The sequence below is a fragment of the Carassius auratus genome, chromosome 8, assembly GCF_003368295.1.
Source record: "Carassius auratus strain Wakin chromosome 8, ASM336829v1, whole genome shotgun sequence".
NCBI lineage: Eukaryota > Metazoa > Chordata > Actinopteri > Cypriniformes > Cyprinidae > Carassius > Carassius auratus.
In genome coordinates this window covers 19,820,436-19,843,579 of record NC_039250.1, presented here as the reverse complement: position 1 = coordinate 19,843,579, position 23,144 = coordinate 19,820,436, and the positions used below count along the sequence as shown (strand labels likewise).

Sequence of the window (23,144 nt, the reverse complement as noted above, 5' to 3'; positions counted from 1 at the left end):
GTTTACACAGAACAAATAACGATCAGCCTAGCTGCTTTTACACGAATTGAATCAGATTAATTGCATCTTTTTCATACAGTGATACTAAATGGTAACTGGGCATGTCATATACCTAAAAATGATGAAAGGACTTTCATTTCTGGTTGAACTATTACTTTTAGACTCAACGTTATCATAAATGAATAACCAGTGAGCGAAGTCTCAAATGTCATTGCTACTTTTCCAAACACATGCATTGTAAGAAGCCTAATTTTGTAGCAACAAGGACACCACGTGGAGTTCAAAGGAATTGCGGGAGCTTGGAGGAATTTTAGCACAGATAAGTTATGGGATTCAATACGCTGTAAAACGTGACATTGTTTCAGAAGTGATTTAACTCATGCTCTTTTGTATTCCTGGCTCGATTAGCGTATGACTTAGATATTAGGCCTATAGGTATTGGCCGACCATTTTTTTATATATATTAATTTATTATAGCTATGAGAATGATTTTCCTGCTTGCTTACAAAATAAATAAATAAATAATAATAATAATAATAAAAATAAAAAAAAATCACATGACAATGAAAATTGAAGTATAGGCTTATTAAAAGTGGTATTGTGTTCTAGATGTGTTCAAAGTGCCCCTTTGATTCCTTCTAATCAGCTGATCGACATTTACTCTTTAATAATGTTACATAGAGGCCAAGCTACAATGTATACTACATCATAAACACATCAGTAAACAACGACCGCCTCACTTGCATCTGACAATTATTTCAGCGGTGTCCTTAAAAATAAAATAAAAATGAAATAAACGGATTATATACGTATACTAACATAACACCTATATATATATATATATATATATATATATATATATATATATATATATATATATATATATATATATATATATATATATATATATATATATATATATATATATATATATTTCATAATAAACATTTAAAAATAACAATAAACAGATTGTAGCCTATTAATGCAAACAATAAAGTAAAAAAAAGAAAAAAAAAAAAAAAAGCCTGGCAAAGAGGAAAGGCTTACCACTTCGCTGACAAATGGATACTTCTTATATCAACATTAGGGAACATGCTCTAATAGAATTTTTGCTTTTAGTCTTCAAATTCTGCAGTAATGCGAAAGGATGTCTATAAATCGAAACAATTTTTTTAATATACTTAGAATTTCAATAATGATGCAGATAATTGTGTGATTACACTCTTTTCTTTTACTATCTCAGGGCCACTGCACCTGTGTGCCGTCTTTAAATGACGCTCACGCAGGTACCTCGCGTCATGCGCAGGGTCGGAAACGCGGAAGCAAAGCCTGAGCACATTCCACGTCACTTGAGGTGGATTTAGCGAGAGCGAGGCAGCATTCTGACATGAGAATCTAGCGCTTTGACGTGAAACTCGCCGGATGTGATGCCACGAGCATTGCGGCTTCACGCTCAAACTGACAGCGAAGGAAATCTCAGCGGCTTGTAAACAGAGGTTTCATCTCAAGGTAATGTTTGTGCGCGGAGCTGTAGGTTAGTGCGGGCAGAGCGAGTGCAGCAGGCGGCTGCTTTATGTCGCTGTTTTATTGCTTATTCCGTGTTTCCTGATGCCGTCTATCCATCACTGCAGATGATATGATGGATATATACATATAAGAATAGGTCTGTATTGCGCAATTGTTGTGTCTCAAAACAGCGAAATATCTAAACATAATGTTGGGCTCTGTATCGGTGCTACGATACCTAAATATTATGTACGCTCGTATGATGGCCAAAACTGCTGTTTAGAGAGGCAGATCACAACAGATTGTAGGTTATAGGCCTTTCTTCTTTGATTCATAGACTATCACACTTAATGGATAGCCTATTCTTGCTTGGCGTGGTTTCGCCTTAGATTTTATGCCAGTTACATTATTTATAACATTATTTTTTTTACTAGCGTACAATGCCTCTGAATGTTCGTTATGTCAGATATAGCCTACCTGTATACCACGAAAATACCTTCATAAAAAACCCTTACGGTTATAGCTTGTGTGCCATAATTTGAGTTGCATAAAAGTTTCATGAGTTGGTCTGTTGTTTATTACAGTACGTTGGCATTGTCATGATTATTATGATAAATATCTTCAAATAATCAAGTGTGCCGCGGATTGCCATTGCCTATTAAAACATGTCAGGTCAATCGGGCTAAGTAATGCTGTCAAGGGTGTATCTCCAATTGTCACAACAATGTTATGGGGTGTGTACATGTTTTGTAAATTTGTCAGAGGGAACACCTTCACATTACCTTTACTGATTCGCTGTGATTTCAGTACAGTGTGTATTGGCAGAAGGTCAGCACAGTATGCTTAATGTGCTGTAATTAATTGTGCTCAGCAAACAGAAACGCAGCTCTCCTGGATTTTTCCCTTGTGAATCTGCATCATTGTGTCTATGGTGGGAAATACATTTTTTTTTTGCCTATTAGACAAAGACAATCTGGAATTGTTACCTGCCAATTAATTAGGGAATTTATACTGTATTTTAATTAACATTTTCCCTACACTTGAGGATCACTGAGGAATTTCTGGCTGATAAGTGGGCTCTGAACGAATAGGTCTGTGTCTGCTGTTTTTTTTTGCAACCTGTTTTAGACTACCTGTAAAGCTGATGTAGTATTTTCTTTCCTTTTCCCACTAAAATACTAAGAATAATGTATTTAGCAATAATGCAAATCTATTTTTGACAAATATTTGGAAATATTTCAAAATCAAGTGATCATACAGTGTTTTTGTATTTTTAATAGTTTTGATCCTACTTATTTTATTTAAACTATTTATTTAAATTATTTGAAAAGGGACCATGCACAATATTAACATTTAATGTTTCCATTTCATGCATTGTACCAAATTTAGCCAATGGCTAGGTTTCGTCCACAGTCCCTTGGCAGGTGTCCTAATGATAATCATAAATAAACATTAAAACATTAGACAACAAACACATACAGGACAGTAATACTTAATTATATACATCCTATCAGAGACAAAAAAGAACAGTAAAGATAGTGTCCAGTTAAACCACAACAATGTCAGTTTAGTTTTCCAATGAATAATAGCTTTCACGGAGTAAGACGATGATCCAAAGACAGAATGACAAAAAAGAACAACACAATCACTATTAGATGATGATGATCTTGTAGATCTTACAGAGACTGTAGAGCGGAGATGCACAAAATCACAAAGTACGGAAGGGGCCAAACCATTAAAAAAAATGTATACCATAAATGAATTTGAGAAAAGTCTAAACTTCTCAAAGCTCAAAAAACTTACAGTGGGGATATTGGTTAGGCTTTTTGTCCAGAGTTTTTAAAGTCTGCTTATAAAGAGATTTTAAAGGTTTATTAATAGTTTCTCCTGCTTGACCCAAACATGTCAGACAGTATGGCAGTTGAGAAAAGATTGTGGCATACATTTGATCCAGCGTTAAACCAAGATAATTTAGGTAGAGCAGTGAAGTTTGAAATATGAAAATTATTATAGCATATGTCTTTTAGTTATTAGACCGAACTGTTAAACAAAGACAGCGAGCTAATGCAGGCTCCTATGCGTCTTGCCAACTTTCCCTGTGCCTGTTTATCCAACTATTAACAAATTGGTTCCTCAAGAGTTTGCTTTTGTTTCTAAACAACAGAATTTCTCGTCAGAAGCAAGACATGTTGCCTAATGTAGAAGCCAAAATCACCACCATTATTCGGCTGGTGGTCATTTCCAATCTTGATTGTGTCTCTTTAAGGCTGCCATGCTAATTCTGAGTTTGTCCTTTACCTGTTTGCAGGGTGTCTGATCTGGTGCTCGATCTTAATGGGCGAATCAGGGACACGCCGCTCCACCCTGGTCTCCAGGCTTCCCATCTTTAGACGTAGTGTGCGAAAGAGGCAGGACTCGCTCCCTTCCTCGCCCTCCTCCGGTGGTGTCGGCAATGGCGTCCACACTTCCTCTCCCTCCAGCACCAACTCCAGCTCCAGCAGCACGAGCAAGCGCCGCAGCTTCTTCCACACACCGTCCCTCAGCTTCCACTGCAAAAGAAACAGCGACCCGACCCAGCTCAGCCTGGACAATCGTAGCCAGGGATCTGAAGCCACCTTTCAAGACAGTTCCATCTCAAAGACGCGCCATTCCTTTGGATTTGGCCGACATAAAAAGAAGATCCCCCGATCTCAGACGGAAGACCTTGAGAAAACGTCCACCAATCGCAGCATGTTTATTAATTGCATCAGCTCAGGGACCAATGAGGGAGATGATTCAGGGTTCCTCGATGATGTGAGCAGCAAGAGGTCTTCCAAGCATAAGAAGCAGCTGCTGCCCAAATCCTTATCAGCTCACCAACAGTTTTCTAAGAATTTGTCCAATGTCCCAGACCAGGGTAAAGATCAGGAAGCTGCGGAAGATCCTCCTAAAACTGGTACTCCAGGTTCCTGGCCTGGAGAACTGGTTGAGAGTTCTCTACAGTCGCCCATGATCTCAGAAGACCGCACCACGGCAGTAACACCATCCGATTTTGTTCACGTTACCGAAGACTCCGTTTCGGAAGTGGATGCTTTGCCAGCCCCAAGTCCAGCTGCTCCACCAGAAAACTTCAGCCAAGCTGTTTCTACCTCACAGGTGTCTTTCACCCCAGCCCAGGCCAGCACGGAAAAGCACTTACTGCCAGATACCAGCCACACAGCCAACACACAGTGCGAGAGCACCACTGCCCATACCGAACCTGTGACGCTGCAAACAGTGAAAGAGCTGAACCTTGACACAAACCCTGACCAGTCAGAGGCCAGTGAGAATGAGCAAGCTCCACAACTGAGTGAGGACAGCAGCTCCAATCCAGACGCCCGTGAGAGGCGGTCCAGGAACACCGTGCTCATCCAGCAGGCAGGAAGATCATCAGGCCTGAGCAAACTGGAGACCAGGCCAAGTTACCTGAGAAAGCCGCACACAGGTACTAAGCTGCTGCTTTTGTTTGTGTTACTACAGGTATTTATGAAGTAATTTTTTTTCCGGTTAAATTATTTTTAATAACAACAGGCAAAATGACTTGACCAGCTATCTGCATGTTTTTTCTGCTTATAACATGGCTACTTGCCAAAAAAATATTTACTTGAAATGTATTTATTATAAGAGAAGGGACCTCAGACAGACATAATATAATTATATCACAGCTATTATATAGAAGATCTTTGTTTTTGGCAACAATCTGTGTAGTACAGGGGTTGGCAGGTAATTTGGCATCAGGCCAAATAAAAAAGTGCCACTAGATGGTGGGCCAGAACATAGTCAAAAGATAATTTAAGGAATTAACAGAAGAAAAATTATACTAGAACTGCCTGTGACAGACTGTTACAGTGTCTTTTGTAACAGGTAACTATATACAGGGCCGTTTGAAGGAATTTGGGGGCCCCAAGCAAAATGGACATAGAGGGCCCCCCCCGCAAAGCCTACAGGAATCACAGCATGGCCATACAGTTTAAGTTCACCCGCACTTTATATAAATTAAAAAAAGTTTACAGTGCAAATACATCTTGAAAAAATAGTTTGGTGGGAATTCAATAGTGATTTGCAGTTTTTTTTTTCTTTCCTTCTAATAATATGACAGCACATACGTAGTTTAAACTCTGGGCTGTGCAGGATATCAGCTATAATTATAGAGCTTGTGGTACCTTGTGCTTTATAGAGGAAAAATCAGCACTGAGAAGTGATGCATCTGTTGATGTTGAGGATGAAGTTGATGGTGTAGCTGGGAAATAATTGAAACAAAAATCTGAAATTACCTGTGAAGTACGTTTTACCATTTCACTGTTAGCATTTTGAAAGAGGTCACTATTACCAGCTCAGGGGTGCGTTAAATGAACAAGTAAGTTTCCTTTTTTAGATTTTTTTTTTTAATGCATAGAATGCAATGCATACATAAAAAACAAAAAAAACATTTAATTATTAATAATTGTTCCTCTGTCTGTACTACTTGTACTTTGAACAATGACAATAAAGTTGAAAGATGAATTAAGTGCATTTAAGTGCCATTCAGGTGGGTTTTTAAATAAGCATTCATGAGATGCACATTAAACACCAAACATTAATTTATCTTTTAATTATTGAAAATTAAGCAAACTAAAGCTTTTGTTAAGAGCAGTTCTGTAGATGTTGTTCATGCGTTCACATTCTTATTTAGTGAGACATAAGACGCGAGACTGAAATCACCACGAGCGTCACGCGCGCTTCAGTGCGTCTTCTGCTCCTTTCATTAACAGAGACACGCAGAACATGCAGGATTCATATTTAAACAGACTGTTCCTGCTTAATATTTACAGATATTAGTCCGTATCGTGGTTTGATGTAAGCGCAATGACCTATTTTTAATTAATTCATTCAAAATTTGGCAAATTACGTGTCATTCTGCGTTAAACTGTAAATTCCGTTTTTATGACTGGATTCCCAATTCTTGCAATCGAAACACGCCACGACGTTCTCTTTATGTTTGCCTGAGCCCTCAAATCAAAACACTGCTGACTCCTTGCAGTCTGCGATTTCTGATCTGCGTTTTCCTTATCCCGTAAAAAAAAAAAAAAAAAAAAAAAACATATTAAAGTAACCATATTCCTTCCGTTCGAAAAAAAAAAAGCAGAGATCACGTGACTTGGTTGGCTGGCTGCTGTCAGCGACAACTGAGAGGGGCCCCCTTGAGGGGGATCCCGATAACAGTGTCATTACATGTTACTGCATTGACGATCAAAGGGGCGCTCACACAGTGTCGTTGCATTTTATTCTTAACCAGTCATTGTCTTGGGGCCCCAGGTCAGCTCGGGGCCCCAAGCAATTGCTTGGTTTGCCTGCCTTGTTGCGACGGGCCTGACTATATAAAGATAACTATGTTTTATTTCCTCTTTCCATGTTGTGAATAATAAATCATTTTAATTTGCTTGTTACACAATGGAGCCTAATGTATTGTAATAATTATTTGAGGTAGCCCACTTTTACACTCTTTTTACAATTATTCTTTGGCATCCTCACGTACTTAAATGCATTTTCGTTTAATTGTTTGTGTGCTGGAGGTATGCTATTTCATTGTGTGCAGTGATGTTAACATTTAAGCTAGCTGGTGAGAGAAAATGGCATGATCAAAGAGTCTAAAGAGCAGTGTAAATTTCGTTAACGAAGACAACAACGAAAAATATTCGTTAACAAACATTTTTATGTGACGAAGATGAGACATTGACGAGCTAAAAAATAATATCTGATGATGAAATTATGAAAATTTATGCCGCGTTTAACTAGACTGGATTAGAGTACAGTATAATGTTATTTGAGGACTACCAGACATTCAGAATGCATCCTATAGGTTATTGTCCTTCAAAATGTGCGTTCCTGTCATTGGATTGCGATCTAAAGAGAGAAGAATTCATGATTATTTTAATTGAAAACTACATATAAAATGGCTACCAAAATTTTGTTAACTACAGTTTGGCTAAAACTATTGACTAAAAGTAATGACTAAAAATGGACAAAAATGCATTGAGATTTCATCGACTAAAACTAGACTAAACTATGAAAGAGAATAATGACTAAAATGTGACTAAGACTATTAAGCATTTTGGTCTCAAGACTAAGAAAGAATAAAAAATGCCTGCTGAAATTAACCCTGCTAGAGAGGAATGTTGACAGCAAAAATAGGGCATTCAAAGAAGAATAGAAATACAACAGTGTGTTCATCCTACGTAGTTTTGTGAATGCAAAGCCGGAGTGTTTTCTCTGCAACAAAGTTGTCGCTGTTTGCAAAGAATATAATATTAGGCATGGCAAATTAAAAGCTCTCATTTAATCTCAAAATAAAATATTGCGGCAAAAAAATCTATTTTATTTTTATTTTGAAATCAGTAAAAATATTGGCCTGTTCCCTACCACTGGTGTAGTGGGTCAGTATACAAAAACTTAAAACACAAAATGCTGTGATTACTAATCAGCACGTAGTATCCCAGAGAGCCATGTAATATGCTAATTAAGAAGTCAGTTACTGCTGGAGGCATGTCAGACATCAGATACTATTAATGCCAAATCATTTATTGTGTTGAATTAATCTATCACAGTTAATTATCATATTTGTGGTTTTAAAAATGGCATTGACGCCCTCATGTAATAACCAATAAAAGCTCTGCATAACATGTAGCCTCAAACTGAATGTGAAACTGATCTTCACAGCTCTGGAACTGCTGAAAGCTTAAACTAGTATTTTTATACGCGCAAACAAAAAAGGGGAACTTTATTTTAACCCCCACCACCTTTGTAAACAATGCTTTGTGCTCCAGTTTGGCTGTAGTTTTCTTATAACATGAGATTTCCCTTCTGTAAATTATACTTTTACCTTTATGAGTGCTTTCACTCCAGAATGCCTGTGGCTTAGAGGTTTGTGGGAAATTCACCAGTTCTGCTGTATTGAGTTGTGACCTGATATTGGCTTTACTACAGATCCTGTTGCAGGAGAGAGTGAACTCTACTCTCACTGGTTTCATTTACAGTTAAAGGCTTGGGGTCATTCATTAATATTCAGAATCAATAATCAAGCTCTTTTTAAGGTTTTTAGTCTTACTCCCTTATCTTTAAATAGGATGAAATATATCTGGATACAGTCAGGTCTGTTGTTTACCATGTTGGCAGCAGATTATTTTGGTAAAACAAATTGTCCAGAAACCCTTTTGTTTAATTTAGATGTGCTGGATATTTGAGCCAGTTTGTTTTGCATGTTTGTATTTTCTTGTGTATCTATTTAGTCATTTTCTGTAGTTTTTTGTGTTTGTGTAGGTTTTGGGCTTTCACTGAATATCAGTATTTGTGTCAGTAGGATCTATGATGATAGTACTGTACTGAAGCATTATTAATGACTCTTTGTTATTCATGTTGTTTAGATTTTAATATCTGGTTTAAGAGATAAATTAAGTTTAGTTTATTCAAAGCTGATGCAGTGGGTGAGTTGTAGTTTGTGCCCTAGGCTTAACACTTCTTTTTTTGTGTATTTAATATCTTTCCTACGTGTTTTACATATTCTTCAAATTGTGACCTACAGCCTAATTTAATGTCCATTGAGATCTGTCTCTGTATACAGCAAGATACTGTAGAAATGTTAATCATTCAGCTAAAGGAAGGAAACTTGATGATAAGGTGGTTTCCATATTTATTATTTCCACTGCATTTGAATATTGTTTTCCATTGAAGCGCAATTCACAGATGCAGTTTAAAGTCTTTCATGTGTATTTTACATAACCTTATATATACATACAGTACAGACCAAAAGTTTGGAAACATTACTATTTTTAATGTTTTTGAAAGAAGTTTCTTCTGCTCTTCTTCTGCCTACATTTATTTGATCAAAAATACAGAATTTTTTTTAATATTGTGATATATTATTACAATTTAAAATAATTGTTTTTAAATTTATTATTTATTATTATTCTAATATGATGATTCATTATCAAAGTTGGAAACAGTTCTGATGCTTAATATTTTTTTCAGAACGTGATACTTTTTTAGGATACTTTGATGAATAAAAAGTAAAAAAAAAAAAAAAAAAAAGGAAGCTATGTTTTTAAAATATAAATATTTTGTAATAACAATATATACTACTGGGCAGTAATTTGGGGTCAGTAATTTTTTTCTTTCTTTTTTTAAAAATAAAATCAATACTTTTATTCAGCAAGGATGTTTTAAATTGATAAAAAGTGATCAAAAACTTTTTGAAAGTGAAAAAGTTTTTTTTTTTTTTGGAATAAATGCAGTTCTTTTTAACCTTTTATTCATCAAATATATTAGACAGCAGAACTGTTTCCAACACTCATAATAAATCAGAATATTAGAATGATTTCTAAATGATCATGTGATAGACTGTCTTTTGAACTACCATTGAAAAGTTTGGGGACAGTTTGTGTGTGTGTGTGTGTACTATTTTTTTTTTTTTTCTATTCTGGTGGAGACCTAAACCTGAATACACACAGACTCATGGGGACTCATGTCACGTTGGGGACCTAAATTGAGGTCCCCATGGGTAAACAAGCTAATAAATTACATAGAATGAAGTTTCTTGAAAATCTAAAAATGCAGAAAGTTTCCTGTGAGGGTTAGGTTTAGGTGTATGGTTGGTGTAGAGCGATAGAAAATACGGTCTGTACAGTATAAAAACCATTACGCCTATGGAGAGTCCCCACAAGGATAGCTGACCAGACGTATGTGTGTGTGTGTGTGTGTGTGTGTGTGTGTGTGTGTATATATATATATATATATATATATATATATATATATATATATATATATATATATATATATATATATATATATATATATATATATATATATATATATATATATATATATATATATATATATATATATATATACACACACACACACACACACATAAGAACAGAGTAAAATAAATATTTGGTCCTTGGCAGGTCTTAAAATGTGAAATCTCAAATGAACAACATGACACATAACACCACTTCAATATTTATTTAACAAAAATAAAGCTGAAATGGAAAAGCCATGACAAAGTGACAAAGTTAGGACACCCTTACTATTAACATGGGAATTAAGAGTGTAAGTAGCAGTCAGGCTCTGCTAGTCAAATACATTTGATTAACTGATCTTCAGCAAGAGTGAGCACCTCTATAAAAGCAGAAATTTGGGCAGTTTGCTGGTCAGGAGCCTTCAGGTGTGTGTTAGCACAATGTCAAAGAGGAAAGACATCGGCAGTGATCTTAGAGAAGCAATTGTTGCTGCCATCAGTCTGGGAAGAGTTATACAGCCATTTCCAAACAATGTGAAGTCCATCATTCTACAGTGAGGAAGATTGTGAAGTGGAAGACGTTCAAAAAAGACACCAATCTTCCTAGCAGTCTCAGCAGATTCACCCCAACATCAGACCATGTAACGCTCCGAGAAATGGCAGACAACCCAAGAACTTCACTGCAGACTCGTCAGACCTCCGTTAACATGTTAAATGATAAAATTAATGACCGTACAATTAGAAAAATATGGAACAAGTATGGCATGTTTGGAAGGCTTGCCAGAGGAAAGCCTCTTTTATCTAAAAAAAGCGTGGCAGCACAGTTTATGTTTGCAAAGCTGGATCTGAACAAATCATAAGTCTTTTAGAACAATGACCTTTGAACAGATGAGACCAGGGTGGAGATGTTTGGCCATAATGCACAATAGCACGTTTGATAAAAACCTAAAGAGCATATCAGCACAAACACCTCATACCAAAAATTACATATGCTGCTGGAGGACTGATGATTTTGGGCTTGATTTGTAGCCACAAATGAGTCGATCATGAACTCCCCTGTAAACCAAAGTATTCTAGAGGTCAGAATTGGATCATGCAACAGGACAATGATCCCAAGCACATACTGTAAGCAAATCTACAACAGAACGGCTAAAAAAAAAAAAAAATCAAGGTGTTGCTTGCAACAGTTCAGTCAAAGTCTAGACATCATCCTGACTCTGTGCATAAACAAATGCCTACAAACCTCAGTTAACTGGAGTAACATTGTAATGAAGGGCCAAAATTTCACCAGAACTATGTGAGAGAATGATGAAGTCATACAGAATATGATTACTTCAAGTTATTCTTGCTAAAAGTGGAGCTACAGGCAACTGAGTAATGGGGTGTCTTAAATTAGCTTTTCCATCTTGCCTTTATTTTTATTAAATTTTGACACCGTGTGATTATGTCATGTGATATTGTTCATCTGAGGATTTATTTCCAAAATTTTTAAACCGGGCCAGATAAATGTTTATCATCTCCTGATACAGAAAACCATGTAATTTAATTGGGGTGTCCTAACTTTTTCATGTGACTGTATACACACACACACACACACACAAACCACACAGCAGCCCAACTGTGTCCAACAATGATAATAAAAAACACACTAGAATAATTTCTGCTGCATCACAGAAATAAATTAGATTTTAAAGTGTATTAAAATGTTTCACAATATCACTGTTTTTTTTGATTCGGATGAAATAAATGCAGCCTTGATGAGCATAAGAGACTTTTTTTAAAAAGCATTAAAAAATCGTACTGATTCAAAACTTTTGAACGGCAGTGTGTATTTGTATTTACTGTATACAGGTCCTTCTAAAAAAAATTGCATATTGTGATAAAGTTCATTATTTTCCATAATGTAATGATAAAAATTAAACATTCATATATTTTAGATTCATTGCACACCAACTGAAATATTTCAGGTCTTTTATTGTTTTAATTCTGAGGTTTTTGGCATACAGCTCATGAAAACCCAAAATTCCTATTTCAAGAAATTAGCATATCATGAAAAGGTTCTCTAAACGAGCTATTAACCTAATCACCTGAATCAGCTAATTAACTCTAAACACCTGCAAAAGATTCCTGAGGCTTTTAAAAACTCCCAGCCTGGTTCATTACTCAAAACCGCAATCATGGGTAAGACTGCTGACCTGACTGCTGTCCAGAAGGCCATCATTGACACCCTCAAGCGAGAGGGTAAGACACAGAAATAAATTTCTGAACGAATAGGCTGTTCCCAGAGTGCTGTATCAAGGCACCTCTATGGGAAGGAAAAAGTGTGGCAAATAAAGCTGCACAACGAGAAAAGGTGACCGGACCCTGAGGAAGATTTTGGAGAAGGACCGATTCCAGACCTTGGGGGACCTGCGGAAGCAGTGGACTGAGTCTGGAGTAGAAACATCCAGAGCCACCGTGCACAGGCGTGTGCAGGAAATGGGCTACAGAGAAGCAGCACTGGACTGTTGCTCAGTGGTCCAAAGTACTTTTTTCGGATGAAAGCAAATTTTGCATGTCATTCGGAAATCAAGGTGCCAGAGTCTGGAGGAAGACTGGGGAGAAGGAAATGCCAAAATGCCTGAAGTCCAGTGTCAAGTACCCACAGTCAGTGATGGTCTGGGGTGCCATGTCAGCTGCTGGTGTTGGTCCACTGTGTTTTATCAAGGGCAGGGTCAATGCAGCTAGCTATCAGGAGATTTTGGAGCACTTCATGCTTCCATCTGCTGAAAAGCTTTATGGAGATGAAGATTTCGTTTTTCAGCACGACCTGGCACCTGCTCACAGTGCCAAAACCACTGGTAAATGGTTTACTGACCATGGTATTACGGTGCTCAATTGGCCTGCCAACTCTCCTGACCTGAACCCCATAGAGAATCTGTGGGATATTGTGAAGAGAAAGTTGAGAGACGCAAGACCCAACACTCTGGATGAGCTTAAGGCTGCTATCGAAGCATCCTGGGCCTCCATAACACCTCAGCAGTGCCACAAGCTGATTGCCTCCATGCCACGCCGCATTGAAGCAGTCATTTCTGCAAAAGGATTCCCGACCAAGTATTGAGTGCATAACTGAACATAATTATTTGAAAGTTGACTTTTTTTGTATTAAAAACACTTTTCTTTTATTGGTCGGATGAAATATGCAATTTGTTTGCGAATTTTGGGTTTTCATGACCTGTATGCCAAAATCATCAGTATTAAAACAATTGGTGTGCAATGAATCTAAATATATGAAAGTTTAATTTTTATCATTACATTATGGAAAATAATGAACTTTATCACAATATGCTAATTTTTTTTAGAAGGACCTGTATTAAATATACCGAAATAATGAAGAAATATACTGAATAACTCAGAACAGTTGGTTTAGAGCTCTTTATGTTTCTCTAATCTATGATTGTATCCCTCACAGTGTCCATGTGCAGCAGCGTGAGCCCGTACCATGAGGTGATGCGCATGGAGAGACGTCTGCGGTCGGCCTCTGAGGGTGCAGGAGGACCCAGGCTTCACCTCAACCTCAGGGATCCTCACTGCATGGAGGGCAACACTTTATCCAAGCAGAGAACCAGTTCCTCATCTTCTAAACTGGGCAGCCTGGTAAATATAATGCCATTCTCATTCTCAAATGCTCAAGCTCACATTTTCTAAAATCAGTTATAGATGAATTGGTCTATTTGATTTAAATTCATGACTGTCTTGTAAAACCATTGATGTAGACTCTCAATGTGTCTTTCCGAGGGATTAAATTCCCACCCAGTGATATAATCGCAGTGCTTAATTAAACAGACAAATCCTCTCACACCATTTTACCCAGCAGGTCAGCAGGGCCAGTATCCATGGGTCACTTTTCCTCTGTAGAAGGTTCCTGTGCAAGAATGTAGAGTGCCTATAATTTTTGATTTATTATTAAATCCAAATGTCCAAAATATTTAATAAAAATTTTAGTCATTACTTGCTCATCCTCATGTCGCTCCAAACCTGTATGACTTTCTGTTTCTGTGGAACACAAGCCAGAGTAATTATAAGGAAAAAATATATATATAAAAACTAATTTGAAATATGAATAAAAACTATTAATTACAGTGAAAGGGGAATAAAGCTTTCAAACTTAGGAAAAACGCAAGGATATGAACGCAAATAACTATTGTGTTACTTCAGAAGTCTTGTTATATATTGTGTGTGTGTGTGTGTGTGTGTGTGTATATATATATATATATATATATATATATATATATATATATATATATACACACACACACTGTTAAATGCTTGGATATGTGTAAAGTAATGAACCCAAGTTCTCATTAACATTCATCATACTGCAAGATACATTTTTATTTTATTTTTTAATTATGCTTTCATGTTCCACAGAATAAATAAAGTCAAGTGTGCAATTAAATAGAGAACTGTTGTGTGTATTCAAGAGGTTTAAACTTTACTTGAAAGGTCCAGGTTCTGGTGAGTCAGTACTATAGTAAAACTTAGCCCTGAAGAAAAAAGGACAATTGAATCGACTCTGAAATGTAATTGAAAAGCCCAAAGCAGTTGAAAGATATAAGAATATTTCCAAGTCATTGAATATTCCGCTGAGTGCAGCTAAATCAATAATTACGAAATAGAAAAGAGTGGCACTGCTGTGAATCTACCTAGAGCAGACTGTCCCGAGCTACTGTGGAAGAAGCAGTTTTTCGTGATGCTTCATTGTAACCTAATCACTGGGTCTCATGGATTCTCATTCCTCAATCACAAGTTTAGTTTCTTTAAAAAAACTCTGATCGTGAAATATCTAGTTCACAACATAAAACAGCCTTTTTGTACGGCAAGGTTTTTTTTTTAAAGCCACCATCTGTTTATTTATTAAAAGACTCCAGAAAAATAGTGTCCTTTAATCTTGTCACAAGACCTCATAATAAACCTGTGGATTATGGGTAATAACAGGAGCACAGTTCACAGCAGGCCATTTGAAGTCCAACAGTGATTGTGTTGAAGTTTGTTCAAGGTGGTGGAGCACAAGCAGTTCTTTCATTCCTGTAGTTTTCACTAAGAACAAATATATGTACAGTGCTAACTTTTAGCATGCTAAAGTTCTACCAAAGACGTCAGATGTACAAAGGCAGTGCACTCATATTACTATGAATAGGAGAATACGCAATTGCATTATAATGGTGGATTAAGTCCCGCCTTCTAAATAGGAGAGCCGGTTAAAGTCATGACATCACTGCAGTGAAGCTCTGTTTGCCATAGAAACAGTCACTGTCCTGAGACCCCTGCTGAGGACTGATGGCATGTGAACATTGGATGGGCCAGCCTGAAATAGAAGCTCTTTCTAATGTTATTTGAAAATAATAAAAAAACAACTTTTATTTCCCCATTCAAGTAGAAACGACTTGGCCTTGGACGCCCAAATAGCTGCCTGGAGGCATTGCAAATATCGCTGCTGAGTGAACAACCTTTTCTTGAAAGGGACTTTTTTACTGCACACTTTCCGCATGCTAAAACTCAAATATTTAAATGTACCAGTGCTGAGAATATTAACTGGTTGACCTCATACGTAGTTATTAGATGTGTAACAGGATAGCCAACCATACTAATCTATTCCTATTCACTAGTAGCTTGCTTCTTGAAAATGTACACTGATTTGAGAACAGCTGAAGTACTGTCACTTCTGTGAACTACTAATAAATCCATACTATTACTCAAATATTTGGGGTTGGTAAGATTTGTAATGGTTTTAAAAGAAGTCTCTTATGCACACCGACATTGCATTTATTTGATAAAATAAACATTATTTTTATTCACATTATTTTGTGAAATATTATTACAATATTAAAATAGAACAGTTATTTCAAATATCTTAAAGTGCAATTTATTCATGTGATGGCAAAACTGAATTTTCAATAGCCATTATTACACCATACTTCAGCATCACATGACCTTTCGGAAATCATATCTTAATTTGGTGATGAAGAAATGTTCCTTGTATTATCGAAACCGTTGTGTATCACTTAATGCGTTCTTGCTTAATAAAACTTATTTCCTTCAAAAAAATTTTTTTTTAATTTAATTGTTAAAAAAGGTTAGTGGTGACTACATTTAGCTTGTGCCATTCATTGGTGATAGATAAAGAATTCAGCTTGAGTGAGATTTTAGACAAAACCCTTACAGGAAAACATTCTTTTAATTAGTAAGGAAAACAATGGGTCATACTTTTGGCTAGTTCCTATAAAGTTATAAAGGCTTTGTTTTGTTTCTCGATAATGTAGCCTGCACCTGCACAGCTTGAGGCCAAAGTAATTGCTCTTGTTTTCCAGGGTAGCGGAGGGAAACGCCACATCCTGTCTGATTGTTCTTTAATGCTTGCTAAAGTGCCACTGCTAATTTGTCATCAAGTCATGTGCCGAGCAAAATTTGTGAGTGAGGGTTACCTTTACTCTGGCTGGGCTGACCTGGCCTTTCCATTTACATTATCCTGCTTGGCAGTTGTTCTTGGATGAGGCTACATCCTGAAGGCAGCGTGTCTGATCAGGTTTGTCAACAGAAATCGGAAATCGTAGGAAACGTGTTGTATGTTATAGGCCAATTTGAGGATCCAGATTCTTGGATTTTCGAAGCAGTGCTAAATAAAGATAAATGGATATGTGAGTCTACTTTTTAATTGACGGATGAAACCGATTTGTTGAAGGAAAATCCTCTTCTATGGTGCCGTCAAGTTCAGAGACAGGGCAGCATTTTGCGTTGTGCAAACTGCACGGAACAATGAACATTGTTATCTGTGATGTCCGATTTGCGAATGAATGAGTCGGCTCTTAATGAATCAGTCTCAAACATGTCCCAAACTCACAAGTTGTTTGTAGGAATTGGTCTAATAACTGACTCACTCACTGAAGCGTGAGTCATTTTCAAAATGAACTTAAGCATGAATAACAGTGGTCTTTATTTATTTAAAAGAAAATCATTTGTTTTCTGAATGTTCCATTTTGAAAGCCAGTGAGTTGCTACCTACTCATTTTTATTTTAAGCCCTATTTAAAAAAAAAAAAAAAAAAAAAGAATATGTGTGTGTGTTCTGTGTAAAGTCTTTTTCATAGATTTTTCTAAGCTGACGCTGTAATCACCAAAGAATGTAAACGCTCATTAACATACTTTTTTACAGGGCTGACTCACACAACTTTTTATGTACACACAAAGACAGACAGGAAAAGGGAAGTATTCCATTGTCACAGTGAGAAATTGTGGTTATGCTCACTGCTCTCAAGGGAAGCATGCCAGTTATTGCTCTCTGTGTTCTTCCAACATTAACATTTGAGGAACTACAGTAGTTTCCCATTTCTGTAATCTTTGGCCAACACGCTTGTAAATCACATCAGTGTTGTTCGGTAATTTGGCTTTGCCTTTTGTAGCTTAATTTGCATCAAGATGGTTCTTGTTTGATACAGCCTAATTGTTTTTTTTAGCTTGCAATCAACCTTTATTTTGTAGAGCAGGAGACTTTGGTCTTGCTGATGAATGAAACTTTTGGCAGCAGCCAGTGCTGGTTAGCTGAATGTGCCTGAAGGGCCTGAGTTTCACTTATGAAAAATCTGCCTTATTGAATCTGGCCTTATTTTGTGCAATACATTGTGGCCTAAACTTGAAACTAAAAGAAATCACTACTGACTTAAAGGGTCAGTTCACCCAAAAATTAAAATTTTGCGATTATTTACACAGCCTTGTGTTGTTGCAAACCTGTAAGACTTTTTCTTCTTCGTAAAACGAATTAAGAGATTTTTGATGAAATCCAAGAGCTTTCTGACCCTAAATAGACCGCAACATAACTACCATGTTTAAGGCCCAAATGTAGTTTGGACATTGTTAAAATAGTCCATGTGATATTAGTAGTTCAACGTTTTTCATGAAGCTACAAATTTTCTGCAAAGAAAACAAAAATGACTTCTTTATTTAATGATTTATTTTCCGTGTTAGTCTTCGACACTTGTTCATGACGGTACCATGACCATTTGAATCATGTCTAATTTTTTGCCATTTCTCCCTACAGTTACTTCAGTATCTCATTACTGTACCAAGAGGCACGTGTTCGCAACACGTCTTGCAATGGATCTTAAGCGCGGTTGGGTTCAGTTCGGGACATTTGCTAATCCCTGGGATATTTGTGCAAAGGTTTTCCAACTCTTTGTAAGACTTTTTGGTGGCAGCACAGAATTCTAGTTCTGAATGTGTCTGAAGGTGTATCTTTGCATAACCTGCTAATGTGAAACCTGTTAGATTGCCTCCTCAAATACAGTTTTAGCGTTTATTTTCTCACAGGCATTTAAAAAAAAAGTTATTTCAGAAATACGGAGGGAGGAAAAGTTGTTTACATTGGCATTGAACTGTTTTGGCCTTTTTGTCAAGGGCCGCAGGATATTTCGTTAATAAGTAAAGCATGTTTTCTCCTGACACTGACATGAAAAGATCAGAAAAATCAATCTGAACATCGGGAGATGGAGAGTGAGTCACACCAAATGTCAGCTCTCTGTCATCTCAATCCCTCAGAAATAAACGCTTGAGGGAAAAAAAGACTATCTTTTCATCACCTCTTTCTTTTTTCATTCACGCAGACATTTTATCGTGCACTGGCAGTTTTTGTCCTTCGTTGTCAATATCTGGGATTAGTGACCTTGTTGATTGAGACCGTTTGCATGAATCTGCACATAAACAACCCGTGTTCGGCCATTTATGTTTACAAGGACATTTATGAACCATGACACTGTTCTTCTTCAGTATATCCAAATACGCTGTCTGAACAGGTCACTGAATAAGGCCATTCACTTCATCAATATTACATTCTTACAGAGATTACAACATTAGTGATGCATTATGTTCATTTTGTCATCTGGCATCGTAATATTTCACCGAGGTAAAGGCCAGGCCGTTTCATTTCCTGAGAGTCTTAATTAGGTGCCCAGCGACCCTTTAATTTCTAGCAAAGTCAAAGTTAAGACACTTTTCTGTTCTGATGCACTATCCAGTCCTTTGCTGTGTCCTGCTTAATTAGCCACAGAGCTGCGCTTTTCCACTTTAATAGGACATAATAGCTGCTCTTTTGCCTTTTTTCTTTTACATGCACTTTTAAATAAGATTAGCTTGAAATACTCCATACAGAGCTTTGCTGAGTCCGGCTTGTGTGTTAAACAACAACCCTGTTTTAGAGTTATTATTCTTACCTTTAGCTTTCAATCCTAAGGTATGTTTTTTCCATGCTGGGCACAAGATGGCAGTGTGACACTTTGAAAGGAATCACACAGGGTTTCTGCTTCTTGAGTGCATTTTTGTTGTGCTGTTTAGTCAGATGTGTGGAAAGGTTGCTGTGGAGGCGTCTTTAAATCAAATTAAATCCTCTTTTGTCGTCTTGCTTTAGCAAAGAGTCCATGACACGCAGCTGGAGGTTTGAGCTTAATTTAAGAAAGTCATTAGTCACTTCTAACTGCTAAGTAGAGACATTAAATTGGATTCTAAATAAGTCATAACTACTAAAATATGATTCTTATATGGATACCATGTCTCAACAGTAAGACACTTCTTGTTTAGTCCTTTTTTTTTTCTATTGGCCTGAACATACAAGGTTTGCTTGTCCTCATTTTTACCATTTTTCCTGGTCTCATCACAAACAGATGGTACAATGATAGTGTGTGTGTATGTGTGTGTAAGACATTAAAATATTAATATATTTTTCTGAACAAATTATGTTCTTTAAAAATATTAACAAACAATGCATAATCCATAATGCTATTTATTTTTAGGTTATAACTCATATAAAAAAAAAAAAAAAAAAAAATTTTGCAGTTAGAACTTGAAATAAGTCATGTTATATAAATGTATATTTACTATATTCTTTAATTAAAAATTCTTTAACTATGTTCAACTATGTAACCGCATTTGTTGGTGAATTATGGCATGTAATAAAATGGACCCAGGACCATACTCACGGGGGTCTCCTTGCCAATATTTTTTTTTATTTTGATGTTTGCATGATATTTTTTTCCCCCTCTCTTTTCCAGGATGTTTTGAATAACCTTGGCTCATCTGAGTTGGATGAGGATGACCTGATGCTGGATCTCGACCTTTCGGATGACCAGCGACCTCACCATGGTATGTTTTTTTACCAGACTCCAGTTGCTCTCTCCTTTTTGCTCCACACTCTCAAAGATATATTATGGCGTTTATCTCTCATTCATATTCATGCTGTTAAATCTCTGAAAATCTTGTTATAGTAATTACACATTCTTATAATAGCTGCATCGCTTGAAGAAATGATTTTTCCCATAGATATAAAAAGATAAGTCCTTATCCCCCCCCCCCCAGCTTTAGCTGAAGAGGACTTGGGCAAATCTTTCAAATTTAATACCTTGTAAAATATTACACCATAAAGTTATGCATGCATACAATTGTGAATTAGTCATGTCGTCATCTTAATTTTCCAAATGTTCTGATATTTCGGGAGGAGTTACATCAGCACATGTGACGCTACACGTTAACATGCACCACAGGCAAAGCCTCTAGACAGATAAACACTGCGAATGTCATTGCTGATATTTACTAAAGCAGTTTTTTTTGCAAGAGAAGTAAATATTGCAGCGCCTGTGCATGAAGTTATTTTGGCATGCACTTCCCCCAGATCAGTGGTTCTCAGCCGGTTTTGCTTCAGGACCCAGATTACACATTGGACAAGTGGCGACCCAGCAAAGTACAAAATTTTGTTTGTTGTACAAAAATGTCTTTAAAATATAAATAAATCCCTTATTTTAGGGAAATAAAGTTGAAGCTTATTTTCAGCCAGAAGCTTTTTTTCCTTTCTTTTTTTCTTTTATTTGCCATTACAGCCCCACGGGAGGATTCCAGTCAATCCCTTGCATCATTCCTCAACCTGCTGCCTTCCCCCCTCGAGGCCTCCACCGACCGGACCCCTGGAAGAGATCCCAAGGAGCCCCCCCTCAGGTATCTTTTCCTCACTGCAGCTTCTACTCTAAATTTCACAAATGCAGTGTAGACATGAATGGTTTGACAGGGGGATAATGTTACATGCCCACTGTAATGATTCAGTAATGGTGTTTATCTTGTTGCAAACCACAAAATGATCATCCAGTTGTTTTATGAACATGAACTGATTTGCAGAGCTCAAAAATAAGGATTTTTTTCCCCTGCTTGTCCAATCAGACTTGTAGTTCTTATTATTACTTGTATATTATAAAAGGCATATTATAAATAGATTTAAATAAATTTGTACTTTTATTCAGCAAGGATGCAGTACATTCATCAAAAGTGACACTAAAGGAATTCACAATTTTGCAAAATATATATTTCAACATTTTTTTTTTTTTTACTTTATTCATCAAACAACTATCACTGCTTCCACAGAAATATTAAGCACCATATTTGATTTCATCATTGAAAATAAGAAATGTTTCTTGAGCACAAAATCATCTTATCAGATTGATTTCTAATTCAGGTCTTCCAGCCAGTGCTATCATACTTTTATAATGAATCTAGAATGCAGCTGTAAGATTAATTTAATGAGTCAAAAAGAATGCACATCACGCCTCTGTTTATCAATTTGCACTGGCTACCAATAGCTGCTTGCATAATATTCAAGGCATTAATTAAGCTTTTCCCTGACTTTTACATTAAATGTTTCCATCTGTTGAAATGACCTGCCCAAATCAAGAATCAGATAAAACACACCTCTTCCATCTTTATTTGAACCTCTAGCTCTAGCACTCACTGTTCTAATTCTGTTCTTAAAAAAACAAAAAAGTGCCCCTTTTAGACTTGCACTCTATTAATTTACTTATTGCTTGTTTTCTTAAAAAAACAACAAAAACAACAACACTAACTTCTGTATTATTTTTTTTCAATATACAATTTACAAAAACCTTGCTACAGTATGTGTACTGCGTTAGGTTAACTGAGACTTGTTATAGGAGGTGCATATCATTGCTCTTTTGTTGATTTTGATTGCTTCCATTGTCCTCATTTGTAAGTCGCTTTGGATAGCATCGGCTAAATAACTAAATGTAAATGTAAATTATTTCTGAAGGATCATGTGACACTATTGACTGAAATAATGGCTACTGACAATTCAGCTTTAAATAAATTAGATTTAATAATATTTCAAATAGAAAACAAAATTATTTACATTTTTAACATTTCTCAATATTACTGTTTTTATTTCGATCAAATAAATGCAGTCTCGGTGGGCATATGAGAATTCTTTCAAAAATAATTCAAAACTGTTTAAAATCGTCAAAAAATTGTCAACATTGCAGTGCAGAGATATTATTAAATTCATATTTGTTCAGTTGTTAAACTCTTTTAGGAAAATATTTCAATTTCTTACTGCTTATAGTTCCTTAGAGGGAATGCTCAACCACAAATGAGCATTGTTTCATCCTTTACTCACTCTCATGTTCTTTCAAACTTTTTTCTTTTGTGAAACAAAAAAGATGTCTAAATTTCTAAATCTTCTTCTTTTTTTTTTTTTTTGGTCCATACACCAAATATCATCTTCTATGTTCCACAGAAGAATGAATTTCATTCAAATCATGCTTTAGTTTATGACATGTTACGCATATATGCAAGTAAAAGCTATTACATGTTTATAAATAAACATTTTAATAACATTTAAAATAACATTTAATGTATAAAACTGGGAATTTATTCAGAAAGTTTGAAAAGAAATGAACATTTAGTAGCAGAATCTTCGAAAATGTACAAAAAACAGCAAGCATGTCAAATGATCCATCATCATCCATCATGTAAAAAATGATGGATGA

General features: G+C 36.2%; 1 protein-coding gene across 5 annotated transcripts in view; it reads left to right on the top strand.

Moving 5' to 3' along the window:
- The first annotated feature begins 1,313 nt into the window (after nucleotides 1–1,313).
- ccser1 (coiled-coil serine-rich protein 1) overlaps nucleotides 1,314–23,144 on the top strand; it is a 75,547-nt gene continuing 53,716 nt past the window's right edge. For 2 of the 5 annotated variants that reach the window (XM_026270101.1, XM_026270104.1), the window contains exons 1-6: nucleotides 1,314–1,509; nucleotides 3,815–4,969; nucleotides 13,749–13,933; nucleotides 20,373–20,463; nucleotides 20,990–21,058; nucleotides 21,195–21,309. In XM_026270101.1, coding sequence (XP_026125886.1) covers nucleotides 3,841–4,969; nucleotides 13,749–13,933; nucleotides 20,373–20,463; nucleotides 20,990–21,058; nucleotides 21,195–21,309 — 1,589 coding nt within the window. In that variant the 5' untranslated portion in view covers nucleotides 1,314–1,509; nucleotides 3,815–3,840. Of the gene's footprint in view, nucleotides 1,510–1,543; nucleotides 1,664–3,814; nucleotides 4,970–13,748; nucleotides 13,934–20,372; nucleotides 20,464–20,989; nucleotides 21,059–21,194; nucleotides 21,310–23,144 lie in introns of those variants that run through there. The other 3 variants (XM_026270102.1, XM_026270103.1, XM_026270105.1) reach the window with 3 other exon arrangements.